Below are 26660 nucleotides of genomic sequence, written 5' to 3'. Positions count from 1 at the left end.
TCTTTTAATCACTTTGCCCTTTGACCAGAACGTCATTTCTCATCGCTCTAGTGCAATGCGCCACCTACAGGCCTATTTCAGAATAAACTTAAATCAATATAACATTAGAAAAACTTTTTTTAGACTCTTGTAAATACTTAAACTGAAGAAAGAGAGAAAAAAATAAATAATTTTGGGGTACCTATTATAACTCAATACTCTTATCTTTCACTGTAATATTTTCAGTCCGTCACACTCTCCCCTATTTTTTTTGTATGACTCCTGACATCAATACTAGGTCTATCAGTCTATTTCCTCTCAGTCATTCATCTAACAAGTACAGATAGGTATTGGTTGCCACCAAGGAACTGCATTAACTACCGGGTAAGTCATTGGACTTCTCGGAATCATGTAAGGCTGGACTGCATTTAAATGACTTTGTCTGTAAGTCGGTTGACCTAATATGTCATAAGTCAGTATTGTTTTTGGCTTTGCTTGTCTGTTTGATCTTCGCAAAGTCTCTTGATCCTCTTCATCAACTCTCTCACATTGCTCATTTTGCCTTCCAGGTGATCCTTGACTTGACGGAGGTAACTCTTCTGGGCCGTACCCGACAATATCCTCTTCTTCTAGAACCTGCTCCTCGCCTCCTGCTTGACCGTCCTGTATGGTCACTGGTTCCGACAATGGTGTTGCAGAAGGGTAAAACTCTCTCGCCCTCGGTCTTAACTGAGATCTCTTTTCAGTCTGGGACCTTTGTAGTAGTTCAACGTGATCATGATTCCCTGCAGTCATTGGTAAGTAAGGATAGTACCATTGTTCGTCTTCCTAGCTATCCTCTTCCTGATCCACACTCGGCTCTGCGACTTTCCTCTTATTCAGTTGTCTTTTCTTTACAGGTACATTTACAGTGTGATCTTCAACAGGTAAATCATTCACTGGTAGTAAAAGGTTTCTGTGTAATACTCGAATTGTCTTTTTACCAGTTTCAGGTTGGATCTTGTACACAGGCCCCTCTTTGATCCTCTCCACTATTTTGTGCACTTCCTTCTCCCAGTAGGGACGAAGCTTGCCTGGACCTCCTCTCTCAGAAAAGTTCCTTACTAAAACCCGATCACCTGGCTGGAGAGGTACTCCTTTCACCTTCCTGTCATAGTACTTCTTTCCTTTCGCAGATGACTTTTGGCTATTTTCGGATGCAATCTTGTAAGCTTCTTGCATTCTGGATGCCCACTTCTCAGCAAACGTCAGGTGGCTTTGAGTCTCTTTTTCCGGTTTTAGGTTAAGCATCAGGTCAATTGGCAACCTGGGGGACCTCCCATACAGTAAAAAGAACGGTGAGTATCCAGTAGCTTCGTGTCTGGTACAGTTATACACATGAACCAGATGTGGAAGGTGTTCTTTCCAATCAGCCTTTTTCTCTTCCTCCAGAGTGCGAAGCATCTGCAACAAGGTACGGTTTAGCCTTTCAACTGGGTTACCCTGTGGGTGGTAAGGAGTAGTCCTTGAATGAGAAATCCCTGCCAGTTGTTGCAGTGTCTGGAACAAATTATTTTCGAACTCCCGTCCTTGATCATGGTGTAGTCTCTCTGGATATCCGAAGCGTGGTATGAAATCCTGAAAGATCTTCTCTGCTGCCGTTTTCCCTGATTTATTCTTTGTTGGATATGCCTGTGCAAAGCGCGTGAAATGATCCACAAGGACAAGTATGTATTCGTGCCCTCCTCTGCTTGGCTCCAAATGCAGATAATCAATGGAGACCAATTCGAAGGGTGAACTGGTGGTAATCAAACCCATGGGCGCTCTCTCAGGAACATTCGGACGCTTCTGTTTGATACAGTTGCACTTTTTGATCACATAATCATCAATTTCCTTCTGCATGAAAGGCCAGTAATATCTATCACGTGCTAAATGGGTTACCTTGTCAGCACCAATGTGACCCATGTTGTCGTGAAGGTTCTTCAAGACCAATGGCTTCAATTTTTCAGGTAGGACTAGCTGTTTCCGATTACCAGAGTTTCTTCCTCCACTGTTAGCTTGTTCCACTCCTGAACCAAACGTCTGGTTCCTCTGGTCATGACATTTTTTTCTTTGCTATTTGGGATCCAGCTGTTTTCCTTAAGCTTGATCACTTCCTTAATACTTATGTCATCCTGTTGTGCAGCTCTGATATCCACCTGGGCTATTGGGGATACCATCTGCCCTTTCAACATTTCCTCTTCCCCGTCACTTGCTGAGTAAAGATTCAGTGAAGCCACTATGAAGGTTAAATCAGTAGCAAAACTCGAGAGCACGTAGATTTGAATTTGAGAACTTGTACAATAAATATTGGTACTTGTACATGAACATTTACACTCACAGCTCCAATGTGAAAACCTATAAAATAAAAATCTGAAGTTGAAGGTTGAAATTTGCACTCGCATACAGTAGTCACAAACCTGTATTCTGAATCTGAAGCTGCAGACAAGTAGACACAAATGTGTAAAATGCCATTCACAGAAATACAACGACAGACACAAACTTGTAATATATATTTTGCGTTTAACCCTCTGGGGTCTGAGGTGTTTTTGGGGTCCTTGAGATGTTCTGACATGCCCTGACATTTGTGCTTTTTTCAGTTGCTTATAAACATATTATATTAGTAGTCATTATTAGTTAGTTACCATGATTCTTACAGTTGTTACTAATGAAAAGCCAATCCTAAAGTGTAGAATCTTCTAATCATTCACAAGATATTCACACACACACACACACACACACACACACACACACACACACACACACACACACACACATGTCTGGTTCACTATCTTTGTGGGGACTCTCCATAGACTTAATGGTTTTTATACAGTACAAACTGTATATTCTGTCCCCTTACACTAACCCTACCCCTAAACCTACCCATCACAGAAAACTTTCTGCATTTTTACATTTTCAAAAAAATATAATTTAGTATGTTTATTTACCCATTCCCCTCATGGGGACCGCTGGCTGGTCGCCACAATGGAGCTGATCTCAGGTTTTACTATCCTTGTGGGGACATATATATATGTCATATATATATACATGTAATATAAATCAAATGCACACATACACACACACACACACACACACACACACATTGTTTACAATAGCAGTTAACATTTTTATGTAGTTCTAGACATTTGTCCTGCATTAGTTATTGATTAGTTTTGCATGAATTTACTTACATGTTTACTTACATCCTAATAAATGAATAAAGTGTGTGAAAGGTTTGATATTGTGTAGTTTGTGATCCTCCATCAGCAGCTGCAGTTTCTCTCAGCTGTATCAGTGCAGTCACTGTGACGTCTGACTGACAGAGGTTTTTGTACGACTCTTTATCACTGTGTGAACACATCACCACTGCTGTGATAACTCTGACAGTAATAATCTCCTGTATCTTCAGTCTGGACTCCACTGATGGTCAGAGTAAAATCACTGCCAGATCCACTGCCACTGAATCTAGATGGAGTTCCAGTATTACGGGTTGTTGCATAATATATAAGGAGTTTAGGAGCTTCTCCAGGTTTCTGTGAGTACCAGGCTAAGTAATGACCACCATGCACATCACTGCTGGTTTTACAGTTTATTCTGACTTCTTCTCCTGGTTGAACTGCTGGTATTGATGGACTCTGAGTTACAGTATATTGTCCTCTACACTCTGAAAAAAAAATAAATATATATATATATATATATACATGATGATATACAGTATATGATAAACATACATATTTCACATTTTAAGATAAGATATAAAATATATAAAAGATATAAGATATAAAAACTGTATTACACAAACCTTGAATAAACAGTGCAATGGTCCAGATGAAGATGTTGATTGTGTTCATTGCTGTAGTTTAGTCTTGTGTGATGATGAAGAGTGTGTTCTGCTCTCAGTCATGAAGTGTTAAACTCACAGCACTATAAACACTCTCAGAGCACTGAAGCATGTGCTGACAATGCAAAGTGACTCTCTCTATTTAAATCATTATCCTGAAGACTGTAGATCAGTCACAGACACATTATCAAACAACTTCCTCATGTTGAGAAATGCTAAGCTATTATACACACATTTCTGAAGAGTCTATTGACAGAATCATACATATTATTGATTCAGTCATTATTAATATTTACATTGCACTTATTTAACAACTGACGAGGAAACTATTGATTTGAAGACTATAATATATATTAACCCTCTACTGCAAAACATTTTGATGGCACATGATAACAATTATTCCACATAATTTCTTGGCTCATTTGGGAACATTTTATTGATTTATTGATCATTTTCCCTCCCCCGCCCTGTTGGGAACTTTTTCCTTCTTCAAAGCAGACCAGGAGACGTTGGGATTGCGTTCAAACAGAAGTTCTTCTTTATTGAGTGTGGCTGCGGTTCGTCCAACAATCTCTAACTAATGTAACTTTACATGGTATCTTATAGGCAATTCAGTGGGCTGTCCTTAAAAGTGCTGACCTTACACACAGCCTTAGGGAAGACTACTAAATCTTTTTCTAAAGACAATAGAGGCAATTACCCCCAACTGAGACAATGGTCCCCCCCAAATTGTATAAACATCAAATGGTCACGAGAACTAAGACTAGGTAACATTCACACAGTTCAACTCTTAGTAGAAAGATCAAAGACTAACAAAACCCCTTCACAGGAAACTGTTAAATCTAATTAGTAAATTAATGCCCTCGTGCTCACCTTGAATGCCCAATACAGTATAGTTCACCTTAGTTTTTTTATGTGATGTTATGTAAGGAAGTAGGATCAGCAGATCTAAAACATATTCTTAAATTTGTAATCCTACAGCCCCAAAACATTTTTTTCTGCAACAATGGTACAGAATCATAGAGAAAATCATCATGATATAATACTCAGAGAGCAATAAAAAAATCACAAATCTTTTTCAGAAATGTCAAGAAATCATTAAGTAAAAAGAGAAAAACACTTGAAACACATTAATATATTTGATTTGATACAGGTATAGGTTTGTATCATGACTGATATATTTGATTTGATACAGGCACAGGTTTGTATCATGTCGTATCATGTACTTGATGTAATGAGATGTCACTCCGAGTGAAGCAGTTCTTCTCTGCTGTGAAACACAGGTGTACGTTACACTTTTTGCGAGGCATTTTGCAACAAACGCCTTGAGCTCTTTTAGACGAAGTGTGTCGCGGGGCGAGCACACAAACACACAAAAAACACAGAGCAAGTAAAGGATATAATCGCCGGGTAGCGAAGCAGGCAGGGATGGCTGAAGGCTTCCTCAGGCTGAATCCTCGGCGTGCTGGTCGCTTGATTCGGCGGCGGCGGCTTCCTCAGAGTCCAGCGATTAGGAGAGCTTCGCTGAAGAGACAGAAATCAGTGAAACACAGTGTTGCCAACTATTTTCAAAGGAAAGTAGCTAACGCCTCCCCTAAAAGTCGCTAAATGTCGCTAGATGACGTCATACGTCAATTAGCATATTCATGACGTCATCGCGGCATACTTGCGTTAATTAAGTTAATTAATAACTTAATATTTTCTTTAATAAAATTAATTTCATTGGACTTTACCATAAATTGATTTTACAAAGCTCATTTTAAAGTGTATATCAGACGTGTCAGACGTAAAAGACGTGACCGGCCCACGCCTGCAGCAACGGAAGAACAAGCCCGGGCAAATCCTTCACTCTCGTCTCTTCCAGCTTCCAGAAGTTTATTCCAACAGGGTTTTCCACAGAGCCGGATAATTTATACTTCACGTACCTCATGTAAGTAACTCTTTGTATTGTTAAAAGTTAGATTTTACCCTAATTAACGTGTTTGTGTTGCGCAATCTGCAAAAGTATCGCTCTGTTTCCTACAAACTTTTGTGACCGCCAACTTTGAATGTGCTCTATCTCAAACAGTTTGTTAACTTGAGCTCATACTGTATAAATCTACGAGTGTGTGTGTGTTGAATAAGTAATGCTGTCTTTGTGTGATAGTTCAATGTTTCAGAGGTGTTTGTAACTTCTTCAAAAGCATTGTCTTGGCTTCGACATAGTTTGGCAGTGGACTCACGGACACACAGACGCACGGACACACACAAAGCCACAGCTAGCTGAGTGATTATCATCGGTTGGAGATTAATGTGCCACTGAAGGAAGTGTTGCCAAGTCTCCTGGTGTGGCAGAGTTTAAGGAAAGATGGCCTGCCCTCTTCCAACCATTCCAGTTAAGTGACTTATCATTCAGTTTTTCCTGACACTACTCACTTCTGAGAACTTTTTGGGAAATTGTGATTTGGACATGATATAGTAGATTCACTTTTTTGCTTTGCATAAAGTTCAAATGTTGTTAATCTTTAAACCCCCTTAAATAACAGTCAAAGATTCGCTGTCCTACAGGTGAACGAGGAGTTCTGGAGATGTACTGCGGTTCCCCTGGACGTTTAAGTCACAGCTGGACAAGCACAGCCCAAAGCTCCTCGAGCTCTCGAGTGCCAAGAGGAGCAACTGGTCAACGCTTAAATAACTTGTTGATGGAGCTGATACAGATTGGGCTAAAGTGGTTACACAGTTAAAAGGTACAATATTAATCAATTGAGTAGTTTGATTTTCAATTATCTTGATTATCTGGGTGTTTTTTTTTTTTTGTTAATTAGACAATTTTTTTTTCTAAATAGTCTCAATTGTTATTACTATTATTATATTATAATGAATAATAAAGATAAACTAATACAGACCCACAGTAATGATGGCATTACAGGGTTGGAGTGAATTTACCAACACAAATAATGTTTGGTTTATTGTTGTATTAACTAGGACCCGAGTGCCGCTGCAGTGAAGAAGAGAGATGTCCCTCTGAGACGAGACGCCTCTGTGAGTGTATGGGAGAGAGTGGACAGGAGCTCATCTCTGATTACTGGGTCGGTCTGGTGAACTGGTTTAAAAGAACCCCAAACCTTTGAACAATAGTGTACACACACACACACACACACACACACATACACACGTGTGTGTTTTTTATTTTATTTTATTGAAATACAACATATCATGGCTATATGTTGTCTGTGTTGTTGGAAAAGCTTAGTTACAATAGTTGACATGCAATACTATGGAAGGACAGATCACTAACAGACACTGCAATGGATTGTCGTTTTTATGCCTTCTACATAGTTTTAATTATATCTTTTAAATTATATTAGAATACAGTTGTAAATGCAACTAAAACAAGACTAATGTGTTTGTCAAACTAGAAAAAATAGAGAGAGAAAACAAACAGACAAACAATCTTTCCACTTAAAAAAAAAACATCTTGTTGCCGACCTGACCGGCAGTCTCAACTGTACCTTTTGGACACAGGCCATCACACTTCTTACATTTCCAAACTCCACCCTCATCCACCTCATAGGTGCCAGGGCTGCATGTTCTCACACATGCCCCATGGTCTGTCGCGACATAGTTACCTGAGAAAAACATCAAACCATCAGTCATTCCAGAGTCGTTAACCACAACCAACCAGCAACACGATCCTAATGCGTCAAATCATTCTGTCATAGTTATCCTGCTTTCTGAGATGTTATTCAGAAACCAGAGTTTGAGTTGCAGGCTCACGATCCACACCAGAGTGATTCTCTTTACCTGGATTGTGTTGTTTAGATTTTAACCCTGAACACCTAAAACATTAATCTCCAGAATGCAAGAATTCAAGACCTAACAGCTGAATTTGCATGAAAGATATAATTAGAATCTGATTGTGTGTTTCAAGTGAAACAAAATGAATAAATAATTAGCAGATTTCGAAGATTCGTGTCTCAGCCTGGCCTTACGTGGGCATTTCTTGATACAAGTTGCCCCAAAGCTGTACTTCCCGTCGGGGTTGAGAGCGAGCTGGTGGGTGTTAGGGTCGTAAAGCATGAGCGGTGGACATGCGTCCTTGCATGTTCCTTCATCCTGGAAGTCCTTACAGGCCTGCAGAAAACAAACAGCATTTCCCATGAGGCAACTAGTCCGAAATCATCTTCATTGCCCTTGAGGTTACATTTACTGCAGCTGTGCACTTCATTGGTAATGAATGTTTCACTGTAACAAATGTTTCCAGCCGCTAGATAACTTCTAAAAGGTTTCTTGTCAAACCTTTTTTTCAAAGGCTTATATGCTATATAGTACACTATAGTGCAAAAGTTTCTAACAAAAAAATGAATATTTTGATTATTCAGCAAGGATGCTTTTTATCAAAAGCGATAGTAACAAGATTTAAAATGTTACAAAAGATGTGGTTACACTATATTCTACAGTATGTGTACTATAGTGTACTGGCAGTGTACTTCCCCAAGAAAGTACTGGTAATTTAAGGTAACTACATGGGTTAAGGTTAGGTTTAGGGCAAGGTTCAAGGTTAGAACCTATAGTTAAACCCAGTTATAGTTATTGCTATAAGAAGTACATAGTATGTACATGCGAAACAGGACTGTACCAAAGATTTCTATAGATTTCTATTTAAAAAAAAAATGCTGCTCCTTTAAATATCTATTCATCAAAAATATCACGGTTTATAAAAAAAATATATATAGCAGCAGTATAGCAACTGTTTTCAACATTGATAATAACAAGAAATGTTTCTTGAGCAGCAAATCATCATATTTGAATGACTTCTGAAGGATCATGTGACACTGAAGACTGAAGAAATGATGCCGAAAAGTCAGCTTTGATCACAGGAATAAAATGCATTTTAATGTATATTCAAATAGAAAACAGTTATTTTAGTTTTTATTAACACATTCAAGTGGCTGTGAATTTCTCACATGTTGAGTCATACTGCTATTGTTATTCACACTAGTTCAGTTCATAAATACCTAACCTAATTAACTAACTGTATTTACGCTCACATATAGCATACAGTATGTGGTAAATGATAAATGAGCAAACAATGAATGGTTGGGAAATGAATCTAACGTATCTGCACATGTGTTTCTCACCAGGCAGTCGGTTGGTTTGGGTCCAGTGCAGCCAGCAGCACAATGTTCATTGCAGCAGTCCATAGGTGTGCGTCCCTTACACCTGCCCGAGCACTGCTCCGCACAGATCACCTTAGTCACTAGATTCAGAGAGAGAAGAAACTTCAGAGATGCTAACAGACAAGTAGGGGTCAAGTAGTGTTCTTCAGCAGTTGTGAAATATAAGTCAAGGATCAACTAAACAAACTAAAGAGGAGCATTTAAAAAAAAAAAAAAAAACTACTCAAAAAAGCAGAAATCCTTACAGAAATCCAAAAACTGTTAATTCACTGTATTTTGCAGTGGTATTGTGCATTACTAACCAGTACAGCATGAAACAAGATAACCCAAGTTTAAAATAACCGATAACCATAACCTCTTATTACTGAAAACATCCATAAATGTATCAGTTTTAGCCATATTCTCACAATAATTACAATTACCAAAAAAAAAAAAAAAAGAGCTGTAAGTGACCAATCACAACAGACTGGGCCATCTGACCAATCAGAGCAGAGTAGACCAATCACAACTAGGCCACCTGCTAATAAGCCCAAGGGGGGACAAGGGGTATGTTTCTGAGGGACAATGGGGGACACTGCCTGGCACGGCGGTGCCCCCACCCCACGGGCAGACTCACTGATAGTGGTTTACCCATTTCTAGCACATGTGTATTTTTTTTCTAAATAAAGACTCATAATATTTTGAACATTCAATGAATTGACAGATGCACTTCCACTTACGATTTACTATTTAATTTTATTTATTTTTCATTACAATTTATTCACTTTAAATAAATTATAATATAAAATTATAGGATTAACAGGAATTGTAGTTAAACACCACAGGAACAGTTTTAAAAAAAAGTATTTAAAAAAAAATACGATTGACATCGTAGCCTATTCCCCTCCATGTCCGATTGAGAAGGACGTTTTGCAAAGCTCACAAAAAGCCCTCTCGGTATCCCCCTCAACACCTTTCAGCCACAAATATTCATTTTCCCAGTCTTTCTTGTACCCACACCTTCTCTTTATAATTAATGATGGCGGTGCCTCTCAGACTCAGTCTCTTTCTCCATTTTTCGAATTGGAAAGCGCGCATCTAAAAGTTCCTTCCCAGTGTGTCTGGTATGCGCGTGCGTGCGCTGTCATGACAACAACGAAAAAGTTGATGACAACCTAGTTAGCAGTTCAACTGAGGGGTTTGTGTGGCAACAGTAGCGTGCTGAACTGTCAAGTAATGTTCGTTTGGCTGCCTGGGGCTCGAGGATATAGAGCGACCAACCTTTTTTTTAGCAAGCACAGATTATGCGTGACACGGTCTCAATTTGCGGGACGCATGAATTGGGTTTCAAACGCTGTGCGCGCACGCGCTACGCGGGACGGGTGGTCACCCTAATCACAACAGACTGAGCTATCTGACCAATCAGAGGAGAGTAGACCAATCACAACAGACTGAGCTATCTGACCAGTCAGAGCAGAGTAGACCAATCACAGCAGACTGAGCTGTCTGGCCAATCAGAGCAGAGTAGACCAATCACAACAGACTGAGCTATCTGACCAATCAGAGGAGAGTAGACAAATCACAGCAGACTGAGCTGTCTGGCCAATCAGAGCAGAGTAGACCAATCAAGACAGACTGAGCTATCTGACCAGTCAGAGCAGAGTAGACCAATCACAGCAGACTGAGCTGTCTGGCCAATCAGAGCAGAGTAGACCAATCACAACAGACTGAGCTATCTGACCAGTCAGAGCAGAGTAGACCAATCACAGCAGACTGAGCTGTCTGGCCAATCAGAGCAGAGTAGACCAATCACAACAGACTGAGCTATCTGACCAATCAGAGGAGAGTAGACCAATCACAGCAGACTGAGCTGTCTGGCCAATCAGAGCAGAGTAGACCAATCACAACAGACTTGAGTCAACTGACCAATCAGAGCAGAGTAGACCAATCACAGCAGACTGAGCTGTCTGGCCAATCAGAGCAGAGTAGACCAATCACAACAGACTGAGTCAACTGACCAATCAGAGCAGAGTAGGCTATCAGAAAGGCAGTGTTTATAGAGACTGAATCTTCAAATAAACTGTTTTCAGAGCCAAACTTTTGAATAGTAGTGTAAAGTATCTGTGTTCCCAGTCTCTAGCTTTAAAAAGGTTTCTGTGTTTTTTTGTTGTTGTTGTTGTGTTTTTTTAAACACTTCTACATAGAATGTTTTCACAAATTTACTAAAAAGCCTGAAAGTAGGAAAAACATTCAGATTCAGTTACTCGAGTAGTTTTTAGGACCACTTACTTGTTTGGCAGTTTTGAGGGCCAGGGCCCCAACAGGAACCATTGGGACAGCTCAGGTCACACTCCTCACCTGCGGGAGGTAGAGTAGAACATTCTTAATCAACGTGCAAAATTAATTAGTACCATTTAATATGCGTGTATATTTAAAAAAATATATATATAATCTTGAGGGACTTACAGTCTCTAGCCAAGTTTGGTGCCGGCTTTATGATTGTAGGCTGGGTCTCCATGTTCAGAATATCAGTCCACTGGATGGTCTCCACATTACATAAATAACGGTTACTGGTAAATTTTATTCCACCCTTCAGTATTTCTAGGAGGGAAAATGACAGTGTTTGAACAATGCATTTATGTACTGTATGACGAACTTCACTTAGTGACAGTTGAAATTTAGGTCTATTATTGTTTTCCAAATATAACTTTCAGCACTAGGCATGGAGATTAATGAATGTTATTCCCTCTACAAAACAAATGTGCGAAAGACACACAGGTCAGTTAGAAGCGTTAAAGTTAAAGTGTTATTCTCATTTGGAAGAAAAAAAAAAAACTAGGACAAAGAACACTTTTATATAACCACATACCAGTTAAGCTAGTCAGTGGTAACTGGTTCACGCCTTGTCCGATGCTGTCGCCTTTTCCGATGCTGTTGTCGGAGTTTATTAGGACGACCAAGGCAAATCTGTCATCATAAAGGGAGTGGCCACGAATGATGCGCAGATTCTCAAGGGGAATGCTGGGAGCTGAGTTGAGCCCAATAAGAACATACCCACCAACTTCTTGGATGCTCTAAAAATCAGAAACATTACACATAAAGCTCACTAACATCCATCACTAATACTATATAAAGAGTTGTTATACTGCATAATTCAAATATTGTTGAGGCATCTGTCATGAAATACAAAATATAATAAAACATTGGTATATAGATGACTTACAATAACCAAACAGTAAGATAACAGTAAAATAGCACTGAACGTAGTGTTTGTAAACAGATATATATATATACCATACCCTGAGAAAAGACAAGTCGTGTTTTTCAGTCAGATATGCGATTTCCAGGTTTTCCAGAACCACGGTGCAGTTGCTGTACATTTTTACCAGGATCTGATAATGATCATCCACTGTTCCCAGAAGGGCCAGTTTGATGTTCGTTCCCCGACACACTTAATCACACAGAGAGAAAGAAAGAACAATTCAATCCACTGGGGCCTTCATGGAAAAAAGCATAATAAAACTCAAATTCCAGTAGAAGCAAAAATGCTTTTGGTTTCTTTTTGCAATTTGTTTAAAACCTCCCAACCAAATTATTTTTGAACATAATTTCAAACACATTGGAATCAGTTTTATTCATTCAATAATACAGTAAGACATGGGGTCAGTAAGATATTTTAAATTAAATTAAAATAATTTTATTGAGCAAAGATGCATTAAATTTTTTTATTTTTTTTTAACTTTCTATTTATCAAAGAATTCTTTAGGGACCGTTCGGTATTTATGGAAGGGGCCACCGGAGGAAAATAGGGGAGGGTCTTTTTATTCTTTGTTGAGGGGAGGGTCATCCAACTTTTTTTAGTCTAGGGGGAGGGTCACCCAACTTTTGTGAAAACAGCAACATTTCAAAGTGGCTTGTTTGGTGCATATTTTTTTTACATGTAGCTCCATGTTGCTCTGGCGGTATCAGCCCCCCATCGCTATCAGATGGGTCTGACCCAACAAAAATCCAGTTTGGCGCTGTTTGACAGTGCGCGCGCACTAAAGTACGCGCCGCTCAGAAAAAGTGCATCATGTCAGAACAGAACGCCAATGAAATGTTTACCCGGCAAAGCTTTAAAGCACGAGCAAATAATGAACTTTTGTGATTGCGAATAATAAGTGCACAGTGTCCTGTGAGTGTAAATCTACCGCTGCATTAACATGTGGATGTGATGTGAATGTACGTCGAGTTTTACAGTATTGGGACTGAGGCGCCAGAACTGCAGCTGATAGAATGTGCGCTGTAGCACGATACTACCATATTTTAGTTTCCATTCTTATTTTGTTTCCACAATAATGTTAGTGAGTAAATCTACTGAAATTGCCACCATAACAGTGGAGTGTGATGTGTAAGATGTAGGGCTACCACATCTTTAAATTACTAAGGTAGGAATAAAATACGTAGACCTAGACCAAAAAACTAGTTGAGGATAAATTCGTTAAAATTGGGCAATTCCAGCGTTATATGGACGTGACATTTGCAGTCAAAACTTGAAATAATTCTCAGAAAATGCATTTAATACCAACATATTGAAACGTCTGTTTATATCATACTCCCTTAATAAAGGAGTCAAGACATTAGAAAAATATCAGTCTACACATGCGTTTTATATTTAATATGAGGGAAATACACATGTGAGGTGACAAAAAATCTTTAACTTTTAGGTGGCAAAATATTCTTTAGTAGTTCTATGAGTTGCACTGCGCAAACCAAAAGTAATATACCCACCGGATGAAGAAGGGTCGGCCTCCACAGAACATAAAATATTATTTTTATTTTTTCGTGTTCACTTTTATAAGGAAAAAAAACAATGTTATGGACGTGACAGTTCTCCGTTAAAAACTTTCACAGAGACCTCAAACAGAAAGCACAAAGCCTTTCATTAAAGTGAATTTCGTTTTTTTATTAATTGTATCTTAATTTTAATCAATGTTTCATCATCCAAATGGCCTGGATTTAATAAATAAGAATTAAATATAGAAAATAGATAATCATGATGACACAGAGGCGCCGGCGAGTGAACTGGAGCTCGTCTCATAAATGAACTGAAACTCAGCGTATGGTATAGCCTACTTGCCTCACAGACCTGAGAAATATATAGAAAGCTTGAAATGTCTACTTTCAAACAGAACAATTCAAATGGCACTTTAGTCCCGCTCAAAAGTTTCAGAAGATGCTGGGTCTCATGGCTTCAGCATCTTCAGTGCTTCAGCTGGGTCTGCTTCGCATGCACCGCTGCAGTACTGGTTGAAAGTGCACGTACCGCGCCGAGCGTGGACCTCCGGTCTCTTGCGCCTCAAGGTCGATCAGAAATGCATCTCAGCTCTGAAACCTTGGACAGCGACCAATTGGTACCGGTCAGGTGTAAACCTGGGGACTTCCTCGAGTGTGAAGGTGGTGTCTACGGACGCCTCAACCTCGGGATGGGGAGCGCTGCTCGAGGGCAGACCGTTCTTCGGCCAGTGGTCAGAACGGGAAAAGCTTCTACACATAAACTGCCTGGAAATGATGGCAGTCGACAACGCGCTGAGGCGCTTTTGTCCCCAGATAAAAGGACACCACGTCTTGGTCCGTTCGGACAACATGTCGGTGGTGGCTTATATAAAATCACCAAGGAGGTATCAGATCCAGAACCCTTCACAGGCTGACGGAACGCCTCCTGGTCTGGGCTCAGCACAATCTGCGCTCGCTGAGAGCAGCGCATGTGCCCGGCCACCTGAATGTGGGACCAGACAGACTGTCCAGGAACAACGTTCCGGCAGGAGAATGGTCTTTACACCCACAGACAGTCAAACTGCTATGGGAAACATTCGGCAGAGTGAAAATAGATTTGCGTCTCAAGAGAATGCTCACTGTCAGGAGTTTTTCTCCAAGAGCAGGGATGCGCTGGCCCACGTCTGGCCCCGCTGCCCGCCCTATGCGTTTCCCCCTGTCATGCTCCTACCCCAGGTGTTAGAGCGAATCAGGGAAAATGGATGCTCAGTGCTACTTGTGGCCCCATTATGGACGAACCAAGCCTGGTTTCCAGTCCTGATGCAGCTGATGAGTACCGCCCCGTGGCCGATACCGGTGAGGAGGGATCTCCTCTCGCAGGCCAACGGCTCGATCTGGCATCCTCGCACGGAGCTTTGGTCCCTACATGTGTGGGCCATCAACGGGTACCCATTAACCTCCCAGCGGGAGTGTTAAACACGATCACGCAGGCTAGAGCCCCATCTACTAGACGGCTCTATTCCTCAAAATGGTCTGTGTTCACTAGCTGGTGTACAGGTCGTGGTACTTCACCCTCAGACTGTGGGATGTCGGAGGTTCTTTTCTTTCTACAAGAGCTTCTGGATAAGGGCAGAGCCCCATCCACGCTCAAAGTTTATGTGGCGGCCATAGCAGCGTTCGCTGAACCAACGCTTGGTCAGTCATTAGGAAGGAACGATCTGGTCATTCGCTTCCTTAGAGGAGCTAAGAGGCTGAATCCTCCCAGACCTCCCTCAGTTCCCGTTTGGGACCTTTCCACGGTTCTGGAAGCCATGAAAGGTGCCCCATTTGAGCCAATCCAGTCAATAGACCTAAAACACTTGTCTTTCAAAACAGTGTTTCTTCTGGCTCTCGCTTCAGTGAAGCGCATAGGGGACTTGCAAGCGCTCTCAGTGAGCGCGACGTGTATGGAGTTTGGACCTAATGACTCGAAAGTCATACTCAAACCAAAGCACGGATATGTTCCTAAATCCCTCAATACACCGTTTAGGGCACAGGTGATCTCCCTGTCGGCCCTGCTGAATCTGAAGAGGAAGGGGACGCAGGCTTTTGCAGGGGTCAGGGCGTTAAGAGCCTATGTGTCTTGCTCATCTGTTTTTAGACAAGACGGAGCAGCTCTTTGTTTTGTTCAGCGGACGTTCTAAGGGACTAGCTGCGTCAAAACAGAGTTTATCCAGATGGATAGTTGATACTATAGCGCTAGCTTATACATCTAAGGGCCTGCAATGCCCGTTAGGTGTCAAAGTGCACTCCACGAGAGGCATGGCCTCGTCGTGGGCTTGGTCTAGTGCAGTGGTTCCCAAACCTGTCCTGCCGGCACCCCAACACTGCACGTTTTCTTTGTCTCCCTAATCAAACACACCTGATTCAACTCATCAGCTCATTATCACATGGGTTAATGAGCTGATGAGTTGAATCAGGTGTGTTTGATTAGGGAGACAAAGAAATGTGCAGTGTTGGGGTGCCGGCAGGACAGGTTTGGGAACCACTGGTCTAGTGGGATTGCCTTGCAAGATATCTGTATGGCGGCAGGCTGGGCCTCCCCGTCTACATTTATAAGGTTTTATAACCTCGAGGTTCCCGCTTTACAAGCTAAGTTGCTCTCGGTCTAATTTTTCAGTATTGCCTGCCCGATGCTATCGGCTCAGGATGCTGAAACTGCTAGAGCGTCGATCACTGATCGTCTGTATACTTCTGTGGGCAGTGCGTAAGTCCCCCATATTTATCAGTCCAGGCCGAGTTCGCCCTGGCTGTGTGGAACACTTGATATAACATGCTCTTATCAGAGCTCCATATTACAGGAATGATGCTATTCTAGCCCCTCTTCCCGGATTCTCTGTGAGTCCCTTGTGATTAGGCACTGTATGAGCCCCGGGCACCTGCCCTTGGGACCTTAGTGTTGAATCTTAGCACGCACAGCGTTTTACACTGTGTTCCCCTAGCGTAAGATATTACGCAAGTACGAGAGAACCTCTCGTAAGAGAACGTACTCGGTTACTAATGTAACCTCGGTTCTCTCTAGAGAGGGAACGAGTACTTGCGTATCTTGCCGTGCATGCATCACGCTCTGGTTCGCTTCAGCGATGAAAAACTGACCAAACCAGCCTCTCGGGGCTGTATTTTTAGCCCAAGCCCCACCCGCTTTCGGCGGGACATGACGTAGTGGGCGCGAAGCACCCTCATTGGTTTTGACGTCATGAGGGGCCTCTCTCGATAGGCTGGTGCAGTTGCCGCAGAGCAGCCAATGGGTGCACGAGCTGTCTCGCCCATGTCTGCATGCTGCTGCAATGCGTTTTACATTATTGCAAAATTAAGGATAATTTTTTGGCTTCAATATCTCGTGGAAAAGAGGTTTTCCCCTAGCGTAAGATATTACGCAAGTACTCGTTCCCTCTCTAGAGAGAACCGAGGTTACGTTAGTAACCGAGTACGTTTTTATGCCTTCTACATAGTTTTAATTATATCTTTTAAATTATATTAGAATACAGTTGTAAATGCAACTAAAACAAGACTAATGTGTTTGTCAAACTAGAAAAAATAGAGAGAGAAAACAAACAGACAAACAATCTTTCCACTAAAAAAAAAAACATCTTGTTGCCGACCTGACCGGCAGTCTCAACTGTACCTTTTGGACACAGGCCATCACACTTCTTACATTTCCAAACTCCACCCTCATCCACCTCATAGGTGCCAGGGCTGCATGTTCTCACACATGCCCCATGGTCTGTCGCGACATAGTTACCTGAGAAAAACATCAAACCATCAGTCATTCCAGAGTCGTTAACCACAACCAACCAGCAACACAATCCTAATGCGTCAAATCATTCTGTCATAGTTATCCTGCTTTCTGAGATGTTATTCAGAAACCAGAGTTTGAGTTGCAGGCTCACGATCCACACCAGAGTGATTCTCTTTACCTGGATTGTGTTGTTTAGATTTTAACCCTGAACACCTAAAACATTAATCTGCAGAATGCAAGAATACAAGACCTAACAGCTTTGAATTTGCATGAAAGATATAATTAGAATCTGATTGTGTGTTTCAAGTGAAAAAAAATGAATAAATAAATAGCAGGTTTCGAAGATTCGTGTCTCAGCCTGGCCTTACGTGGGCATTTCTTGACACAAGTTGCCCCAAAGCTGTACTTCCCGTCAGGGTTGAGAGCGAGCTGGTGGGTGTTAGGGTCGTAAAGCATGAGCGGTGGACATGCGTCCTTGCATGTCCCTTCATCCTGGAAGTCCTTACAGGCCTGCAGAAAACAAACAGCATTTCCCATGAGGCAACTAGTCCGAAATCATCTTCATTGCCCTTGAGGTTACATTTACTGCAGCTGTGCACTTCATTGGTAATGAATGTTTCACTGTAACAAATGTTTCCAGCCGCTAGATAACTTCTAAAAGGTTTCTTGTCAAACCTTTTTTTCAAAGGCTTATATGCTATATAGTACACTATAGCTCAAAAGTTTTTAACAAAAAAAAATGAATATTTTGATTATTCAGCAAGGATGCTTTTTATCAAAAGCGATAGTAACAAGATTTAAAATGTTACAAAAGATGTGGTTACACTATATTTTACAGTATGTGTACTATAGTGTACTGGCAGTGTACTTCCCCAAGAAAGTACTGGTAATTTAAGGTAACTACATGGGTTAAGGTTAGGTTTAGGGGAAGGTTCAAGGTTAGAACCTATAGTTAAACCCAGTTATAGTTATTGCTATAAGAAGTACATAGTATGTACATGCGAAACAGGGCTGTACCAAAGATTTCTATAGATTTCTATTTAAAAAAAAAAATGCTGCTCCTTTAAATATCTATTCATCAAAAATATCACGGTTTCTAAAAAAAAAATATATATAGCAGCAGTATAGCAACTGTTTTTAACATTGATAATAACAAGAAATGTTTCTTGAGCAGCAAATCATCATATTTGAATGACTTCTGAAGGATCATGTGACACTGAAGACTGAAGAAATGATGCCGAAAAGTCAGCTTTGATCACAGGAATAAAATGCATTTTAATATATATTCAAATAGAAAACAGTTATTTTAGTTTTTATTAACACATTCAAGTGGCTGTGAATTTCTCACATGTTGAGTCATACTGCTATTGTTATTCACACTAGTTCAGTTCATAAATACCTAACCTAATTAACTAACTGTATTTACGCTCACATATAGCATACAGTATGTGGTAAATGATAAATGAGCAAACAATGAATGGTTGGGAAATGAATCTAACGTATCTGCACATGTGTTTCTCACCAGGCAGTCGGTTGGTTTGGGTCCAGTGCAGCCAGCAGCACAATGTTCATTGCAGCAGTCCATAGGTGTGAGTCCCTTACACCTGCCCGAGCACTGCTCCGCACAGATCACCTTAGTCACTAGATTCAGAGAGAGAAGAAACTTCAGAGATGCTAACAGACAAGTAGGGGTCAAGTAGTGTTCTTCGGCAGTCGTGAAATATAAGTCAAGGATCAACTAAACAAACTAAAGAGGAGCATTTAAAAAAAAAAAAAAACTACTCAAAAAGCAGAAATTCTCTGTATTTTGCAGTGGTATTGTGCATTACTAACCAGTACAGCATGAAACAAGATAACCCAAGTTTAAGATAACCGATAACCATAACGTTGTATTACTGAAAACATCCATAAATATATCAGTTTTAGCCATATTCTCACAATAATTACAGGGTTGCCAACTTTTCAGTTTAGCTCGGAGTGAGACTTCTCCGACGGGGTGGGGGGGGGGCACTTGTGCTTTTAGGGGGCACACCTTTAACATTCATCTTAACCTATTTTCAGTATTATTTCAAGTCATTTTTCACCATGTCATGCATGACTGCAATCTCTAGAAAAAGCTAATAAATAATATTTCAATTAAAATTAATGTTTTATTATGTTAAGTTGTAGTGTGATATAATGATCAATAATAACACATTTTTAAAAGATAAAAAAAGATAAAAAGATTTTATCGAAGATAAAATCTTTGTCACTACTTTCTTTGTTATTAAAAATTAATTGATATAAGATACATATTACACATACAGAACTTAATATACAAATGAAATAAACAGTGCTTTATTTTTTCAGCTATAGGTGTATTTAACAGTAGAATTGAAGAAAATAATTAAATGGACAAATTTGAAAATAAAACACAACAAACTTAAAGTTCTCAGTCAAGAGCAGTGAATGATTTCCTCTGTGTTTTGTTGTTTTATTAATATTAAAGGGATAGTTCTCCCCCCAAAAGTCATAATTTACTCTCTTAAGTTGTTTTAAACCTGAATAAGTTTCTTTCTTCTGTTGAAAATAAACGTTATTTGAAAAAATGTCAGTAACCAAACAGTTGATGTACCCCTGTGACTTCCATAGTATATTTTTTTCCTACTATGTATGTCAATGGGGACCTGCAACTGTTTGGTTTTGGGTGAACTATCTCTTTAAGAACAAGCGGCAGCATGTTTATTATTAGGGCTACTGTCTCTTTAAGAACTGCACGCGACGCGTCTAATATACACGCATATATGACAAGCAGATTTTAATTAATTTTCTCTGTTTGCTTTCACTTTAGACATAACCAACTTTGTTTATGTAAACATTGTTTGTATTTGACAGTATTAGCGCAATATAAGACTCAAAAGATAACTTTTAGTCCAGTAACAGGCTTTTAGTGCATGTGCGCGTCGAGTGTACGCGCTCAGTAAAGCGCATATACAGCGCATCAGCAGCGAATGACATGTTTAACCGGCAAGGCTTTAAAGCACATGCAAATAATGAACTTTTGTGAACTGCAGTGTCCCGTTCCTCTGCATTAACATTTGATGTGAATATACGTCGTGCTGCAGTGTAGCCTAGATGAAGGCGCCGCAACTGATAAAATGCCGTGCCTCTCTGCCGTGCGTGCGCGCGCTATCGGTTGGTTTGGAGTGGACGACAGTCTCTGTCTCGCATGCGTGCTCGCTCTAGGTTCTGGGAGATTTTTAACTAATTTGCGCCATAACTAGTGGTCCATCCAGTAGTTAAGAGCCTGAATTGTTTATAGTAATTCTGAAATTTAGTGCACATGAGTGAAAAAAATAAATAAAAATACAGCACAGAAGAATGTCTATTTTTGCGTGAGATTTCTTTGTTGAGCGTGAGAGCGTGAGATTGAGGCTGAATGCGTGACTGTCACGCGAGATGCGTGAGAGTTGGCAACCCTGTAATTACAATTACCACAAATAATAAAAAAAAAGTTTCTGACATGAGCTGTAAGTGACCAATCACAACAGACTGGGTCATCTGACCAATCAGAGGAGAGTAGACCAATCACAACAGACTGAGCTATCTGACCAATCAGAGGAGAGTAGACCAATCACAACAGACTGAGCTATCTGACCAATCAGAGGAGAGTAGACCAATCACAACAGACTGAGCTATCTGACCAATCAGAGCAGAGTAAGCTATCAGAAAGGCAGTGTTTCTAGAGACTGAATCTTCAAATAAACTGTTCTCTTACGAGAGGTCTCTCGTATTGCGTAAGGTTAGCTTACGCATCGGGAAAGTCTTCTTTCTTCGAGATCTGAAGCCAAAAAATTATCCTTAATTTTGTATACATTGTCAACGCAGTGCAGCAGCCGACAGACCTAGGCAGGCTGTATAAGCGTGCTCATTGGCTGCTCGGCGGCAACTGCTTAAGCCTATCGGTGAGCGCTCTGAACGCGGCAACCAATGAGGGCGCTTCGCGCCCTCCGCACCCTTCTAACCGTCAGAATGGGTGTGGCCAGCGTGTATATATTCAGCGCTCATAGGCTAAAATTCTGATTTTCTTGTCTTCAGCGACGCTCTTCGCATCGCTGGATCTTGAGAGCCGCCGCCGTTGAAACCAGCGACCAGCAAGCTTAGGACAGCGCCTGAGGAAGCCGGCCGTCTTCGCCGCCTTCAGCCATCCGTGCCTGCTACGCTATCCGGCGACATATCCTTTACATTATTACTGTTTCTGTGTGTACTCTAAAAGAGCACGAGGCGTTTTTGTAAAAACGCCTCGTTTTTGCGGCTCGTGCCGCGCCCCGCTCAGCAACGGAGACCGCCACCTCTCTGCGCTCTCCGCCTCGGCCGCGGGCACGCCGCCACCGCACTCTCCGAGTGCGAAGAGCTTTCAATGTCGACCCTGCGGGCTCGACTTGAAGCTTTCGACCAAGCTGTCGCTCCGCCTGTCCCTGCCGGGCCGCGCAATAAGAAGCGCCGCTCGCAGCGACCACCGGAGACTGTTGTGACTGAGGAGCTCGCCGGAACCTCTCCTTCGAGCTCTCTCTCGCCCTCTCCCTCCCGGCCGCTCAACCGCCGGCTCTGCCCGCGCCGCCGCCGCGTCAGGAGATGAGGCGAATGTGATAGATACCCGTACTCTCCCTCTGTTCGAGCCGTGCAACTACGCCGCTCACAAGGGATGGCAGAAGCGGACGGTCTCGGAGCGAGTTTCCTCTCCCTCTGTTCGAGCCGCGCAAACTGAGCCGCTCACGAGGGATGGCAGGAGCGGACGGTCTTGGAGCTCTCTTTACGTTACAAGAAAGCTACTCCGTCCTCGCGCGTCACTCACCGGTGAAAGGGGAACAGAGTGTTTTCGTCCCGCCGTGGCCTGGACTATAACCTCCATTCTCACACATTTCTCAGTCCCCTCTTAAGTTCAGGCGACTGGAATTGTTACTATTGCAGTATACGAGCCTGTTATAAATACACGCTCGCCTGCAAGCAAACGCCGTCACAAGACATGATGACGCTAACCGAGTACTGATGTATTCTCCCCTGTGGCTCACTGGCGGAATCCTAGACTGTCAAGCTAGAGACCGGGGTTCGATCCCCGCTCTCGCGGCAGTTTAAGTTTATGCTGTTCGCCTCTCCGAGCTCGCGGCCAGTTTTTCTTACATACAGAAAACAAGCCCGCTCTCTCCCTCGTTGGGCCGCGCAGATTGCGCCGTTCAAGGGATGACAAAGCGGACGGTCACGAGCAGCGTTCAGCGTGCGCGCCTCACTCGCCGGCGAAAAGAGAAGAGAGTGTGTTAGTCTCGCTACGGCTGGACAACCGCCAATCCTCACACATTTCTCAGTCCCCTCTTAAGTTCAGGCGACTGGAAATATTACTATTGCAGTAAACGAGCCTGTTTTAAACACACGCACGCCTGCAAACAAACGCCGACGCGACACATGAGGTCGCTTTTTATATGCTCGCGCTAACTGAAAGCTTATGTGTTATCCCCTGTGGCTCAGTGGCAGAATCATACGCTTTCATGCGAGAGATCCGCGTTCGATCCCAGCTCTCGGGGAAGAAATAAATTTATGCTGCTTGCTTCTCCGAGCTCGCGGCCAGTCTTTCTTACTTACAGAAAGCGAACCCGCCTCTCGCACCACACCTTCTCAGGGTGCTCGAGTATTTTTGAGCGTCTAAACACGAGAGAAGAAAAGACGGTTAAATCCCGCAGCCCTGCGGCTGGACCACCGTCGAAGCTTAACGCTCTGTCAGTCCCCGTTGCCACGGCTACTGCAGCTGTTTACCCCGCAGTCAACGAGCCGGTATCTACCCGCTCGCCTGCGCGCATCCGCCGTTCTCACGGCAACCCAGAAAAATTTCAAAAGAGCATATGTCTGGTTGCACGGCTGACGCCGTATGTGTTTCTAGTACAGTGAATGTGCCCACGTTCTGTGCTCACCCCTGTACACAAGCACTATACATCCCGTGTCTCTCACAGAGCCCACTCTCATGAAGCAGGCAAAAGCCGCTTTAGTGTTAAAAGTAGGTCACGTGTCCACTTCTCCGTGCCCACACCTACTCACTGCCCGCTCTGTCACACGGCCTCGCACGACCGGTCATGTTTTAAATGTAAGTCCTGTGCCCGCCCTCGAGCGCTCACACATACTAACTACATTTTCGCCCCGACGCCGACATCGCGCGTCGCGCCTCACACTATATGTTCCCCGTCCAAAGCCACCGGGACACTGTGTGTAAAACGGCCAGCTATCGCTACGTGCGATCCGCCGTATCTAACCACCAAGAGCGCGCGCGCCGCGCCCGCCCCTGAATGTAAGTCCTGTGCCCGCCCTCGAGCGCTCACACATACTAACGAACATTTTCGCCCCCGACGCCGCCATCGCGCGTCGCGCCTCACACTTTATGTTCCCCGTCTAAAGCCACCGGGACACTGTGTGTAATACGGCCAGCTATCGCTGCGTGCGATCCGCCGTATCTAAGCACCAAGAGCGCGCGCGCCGCGCCCGCCCCTCCGTTTCGAGCTCTCGAGCCCGCGATGCGCGGCGATCGGAGCCCGGAGGCCATTCTGCCCCTGGCTGCACACGCAAAAGCGTGGGAAACTATTCCAGGCGCATCAGAACGGGTGCTAAGCACAGTAAAACAGGGCTATACTCTGCAGTTCGCTCGCCGCCCTCCGCGCTTTCAAGCGCGTATCGAGACCAGAGTGAATGGGGAAGTAGCACATCTACTTCGAGCAGAAATAGCTACACTTCTGTGCAAAAGGGCTATAGAACCGGTTTCCCCTTCCATGAGCGAGTCGGGCTTTTACAGCCGTTATTTCCTCGTTCCCAAGAAGGACGGAGCTCTCAGACCAATTTTGGATCTGAGACGTTTGAACAAGGCTCTTATGAGAAGACCGTTCAAAATGCTCACAACCAGACAAATTCTCGCGCAAATTCGCCCGAGGGACTGGTTTATATCTCTCGATCTAAAAGACGCGTGCTTTTCAGATCCTGATAATACCCCGTCACAGGCCATTCTTGAGATTCGCCTTCGACGGTCAGGTATATCAGTACACGGCCCGCCTGTCGACTCAGCGCGCGCGCTGCATTCGACGCCTGGCCGCGTCCCTCCGGCCGGGCAGCACCGTACCTCTCAAAACATTTCAGAGGTTACTAGGTTGTATGGCCTCAGCCGCAGCAGTGCTTCGGCTGGGTCTTTTACGAATGCGCCCGCTACAACGCTGGCTGAATGCCCGAGTGCCTCACAGAGCATGGGCTTCCGGCGGTATCCGCATCAGAGTGACTCAGAGCTGCGTTTCAGCTCTGAAGCCCTGGTTAGCGGCCGACTGGTACCAGCGGGGAGTGACAATGGGAGCTATCTCACACCGCAAAGTTATCTCGACGGACGCTTCCACCTCAGGCTGGGGCGCTCTGTTCGAGGGCAAACCGGCTTTTGGCCTGTGGTCAGACCGGGAAAAATGCCTCCACATAAACTGTTTGGAGATGATAGCGGTCGAGAACGCGCTCAGGCGCTTCCTCCCATTCATACGGGATCACCATGTGCTAGTCCGCTCGGACAACACGTCCGTGGTATCCTATGTGAACCGACAGGGCGGTGTCAGATCCAGGAATCTGTGCAGGCTGACAGAACGCCTTCTCGTGTGGGCTTACCGCTCGCTGCGCTCGCTGAGAGCCGCGCACGTGCCGGGCCACCTGAATGTCGGTCCAGACAGACTGTCCAGGGACAACATTCCCCCGGGAGAATGGTCTCTGCACCCCCAGACAGTCCAGTTTCTCTGGCGCCTATTCGGCAGAGCGGAAATCGACCTCTTTGCGTCGAAAGACAATGCTCAATGCCCGAAGTTTTATTCGAAGAGCGAGGACGCGCTGTCCCAGACATGGCCCAGCCTCCCGCTGTATGCTTTTCCTCCGATCTCCCTGTTGCCACAGGTCATTTCGAGGATCAGAGAAACGCACCACTCAGTGCTGCTTATAGCCCCGCGATGGGAAAACCAAACTTGGTACCCAGAGCTAGTGAGGCTGTCGCACTCACCCCCATGGCCGATCCCGGTGAGAAAGGATCTCCTCTCCCAAGCCGGTGGATCGATCTGGCATCCCCATCCAGAGCGCTGGTCGCTGCATGCATGGGTGATCAACGGATACCCGTTGACCTGTCAGAAGGGGTCGTGAACACGATCACACAGTCGAGAGCCCCCTCCACGAGACGGCTCTACGCGTCTAAATGGTCGGTGTTTTCTAAATGGTGCGCTACTAAAAACTTGGATCCGCGCGCATGCGGGGTCCCGCGGGTGCTCTCCTTCTTACAAGAGCTGTTGGAAAAGGGCAGATCCCCTTCCACGCTCAAAGTATATGTGGCCGCTATTGCAGCGTTCGCTGAGACGACGCGCAGCCGGGCAATGGGAAGGAATGAGCTCATTATCCGCTTCCTCAGAGGAGCTAGACGGATGAATCCCCCGCGGCCCCCCTCGGTTCCCTCGAGGGATCTGTCCTTGGTCCTAGCGGCCCTAGAGGCTTTTCCCTTTGAACCGCTTGAATCCGCGGATCTAAAGTATCTGTCGCTTAAAACCGTTTTTCTGATAGCTCTGTCTTCAGTCAAACGAGTGGGTGATTTGCACGCGCTATCTGTTAGCCCTGCATGTCTTGAGTTCGGGCCGAATGACTCGAAAGTCATTCTCAGACCGAGACACGGTTACATCCCCAAAGCGATTGGAACCCCGTTTAGGGCACAAGTTATGTCCCTCTCGGCTCTGCCAGCATCCGACAGTGGGGACAGTGATAACCTCCTATGCCCTCCGGGCGCTGAGAGTTTACATCACGCGCTCCGCCGCTTTCAGGCGTTCAGAGCAGCTCTTTGTTTCCTTCGGCGGACGCACCAAGGGTCTTGCCGCCTCGAAACAGAGCTTGTCCAGGTGGATAGTGGACGCGATAGCAGCAGCTTATGCCTCCAGACACCTGCAGTGCCCTCTGGGCATCAGAGCCCACTCCACTAGAGGCATGGCCTCGTCGTGGGCCTGGTCCAGCGGAATTTCTAATCACGGTATTTGTATGGCGGCGGGCTGGGCCTCCCCATCAACATTCGTGAGGTTTTATAACCTGGAAGTTCCTGCCCTACAGGCAAAAATACTGTCAGCATAAGTGACATGTATGC

General features: G+C 43.7%; 1 protein-coding gene across 5 annotated transcripts in view; it reads right to left on the bottom strand.

Moving 5' to 3' along the window:
• Positions 1–4355: 4355 nt before the first annotated feature.
• Positions 4356–26660, bottom strand: part of LOC308684382 (epidermal growth factor receptor-like) — a 41925-nt gene continuing 19620 nt past the window's right edge. For 2 of the 5 annotated variants that reach the window (XM_081355569.1, XM_081355571.1), the window contains exons 6-16: positions 19032–19150; positions 17878–18019; positions 17396–17512; positions 12276–12427; positions 11846–12050; positions 11443–11577; positions 11266–11334; positions 8959–9077; positions 7810–7951; positions 7330–7446; positions 4356–5362 (exon numbers count right to left, since the gene is read on the bottom strand). In XM_081355569.1, coding sequence (XP_081211695.1) covers positions 5349–5362; positions 7330–7446; positions 7810–7951; positions 8959–9077; positions 11266–11334; positions 11443–11577; positions 11846–12050; positions 12276–12427; positions 17396–17512; positions 17878–18019; positions 19032–19150 — 1331 coding nt within the window. In that variant the 3' untranslated portion in view covers positions 4356–5348. Of the gene's footprint in view, positions 5363–6980; positions 7447–7809; positions 7952–8958; positions 9078–11265; positions 11335–11442; positions 11578–11845; positions 12051–12275; positions 12428–17395; positions 17513–17877; positions 18020–19031; positions 19151–26660 lie in introns of those variants that run through there. The other 3 variants (XM_081355568.1, XM_081355567.1, XM_081355570.1) reach the window with 3 other exon arrangements.

The sequence above is a fragment of the Scardinius erythrophthalmus genome, assembly GCF_964197995.2.
Source record: "Scardinius erythrophthalmus genome assembly, chromosome: 24".
NCBI classification, from domain to species: domain Eukaryota; kingdom Metazoa; phylum Chordata; class Actinopteri; order Cypriniformes; family Leuciscidae; genus Scardinius; species Scardinius erythrophthalmus.
This window is presented reverse-complemented; position numbering and strand designations above follow the sequence as displayed.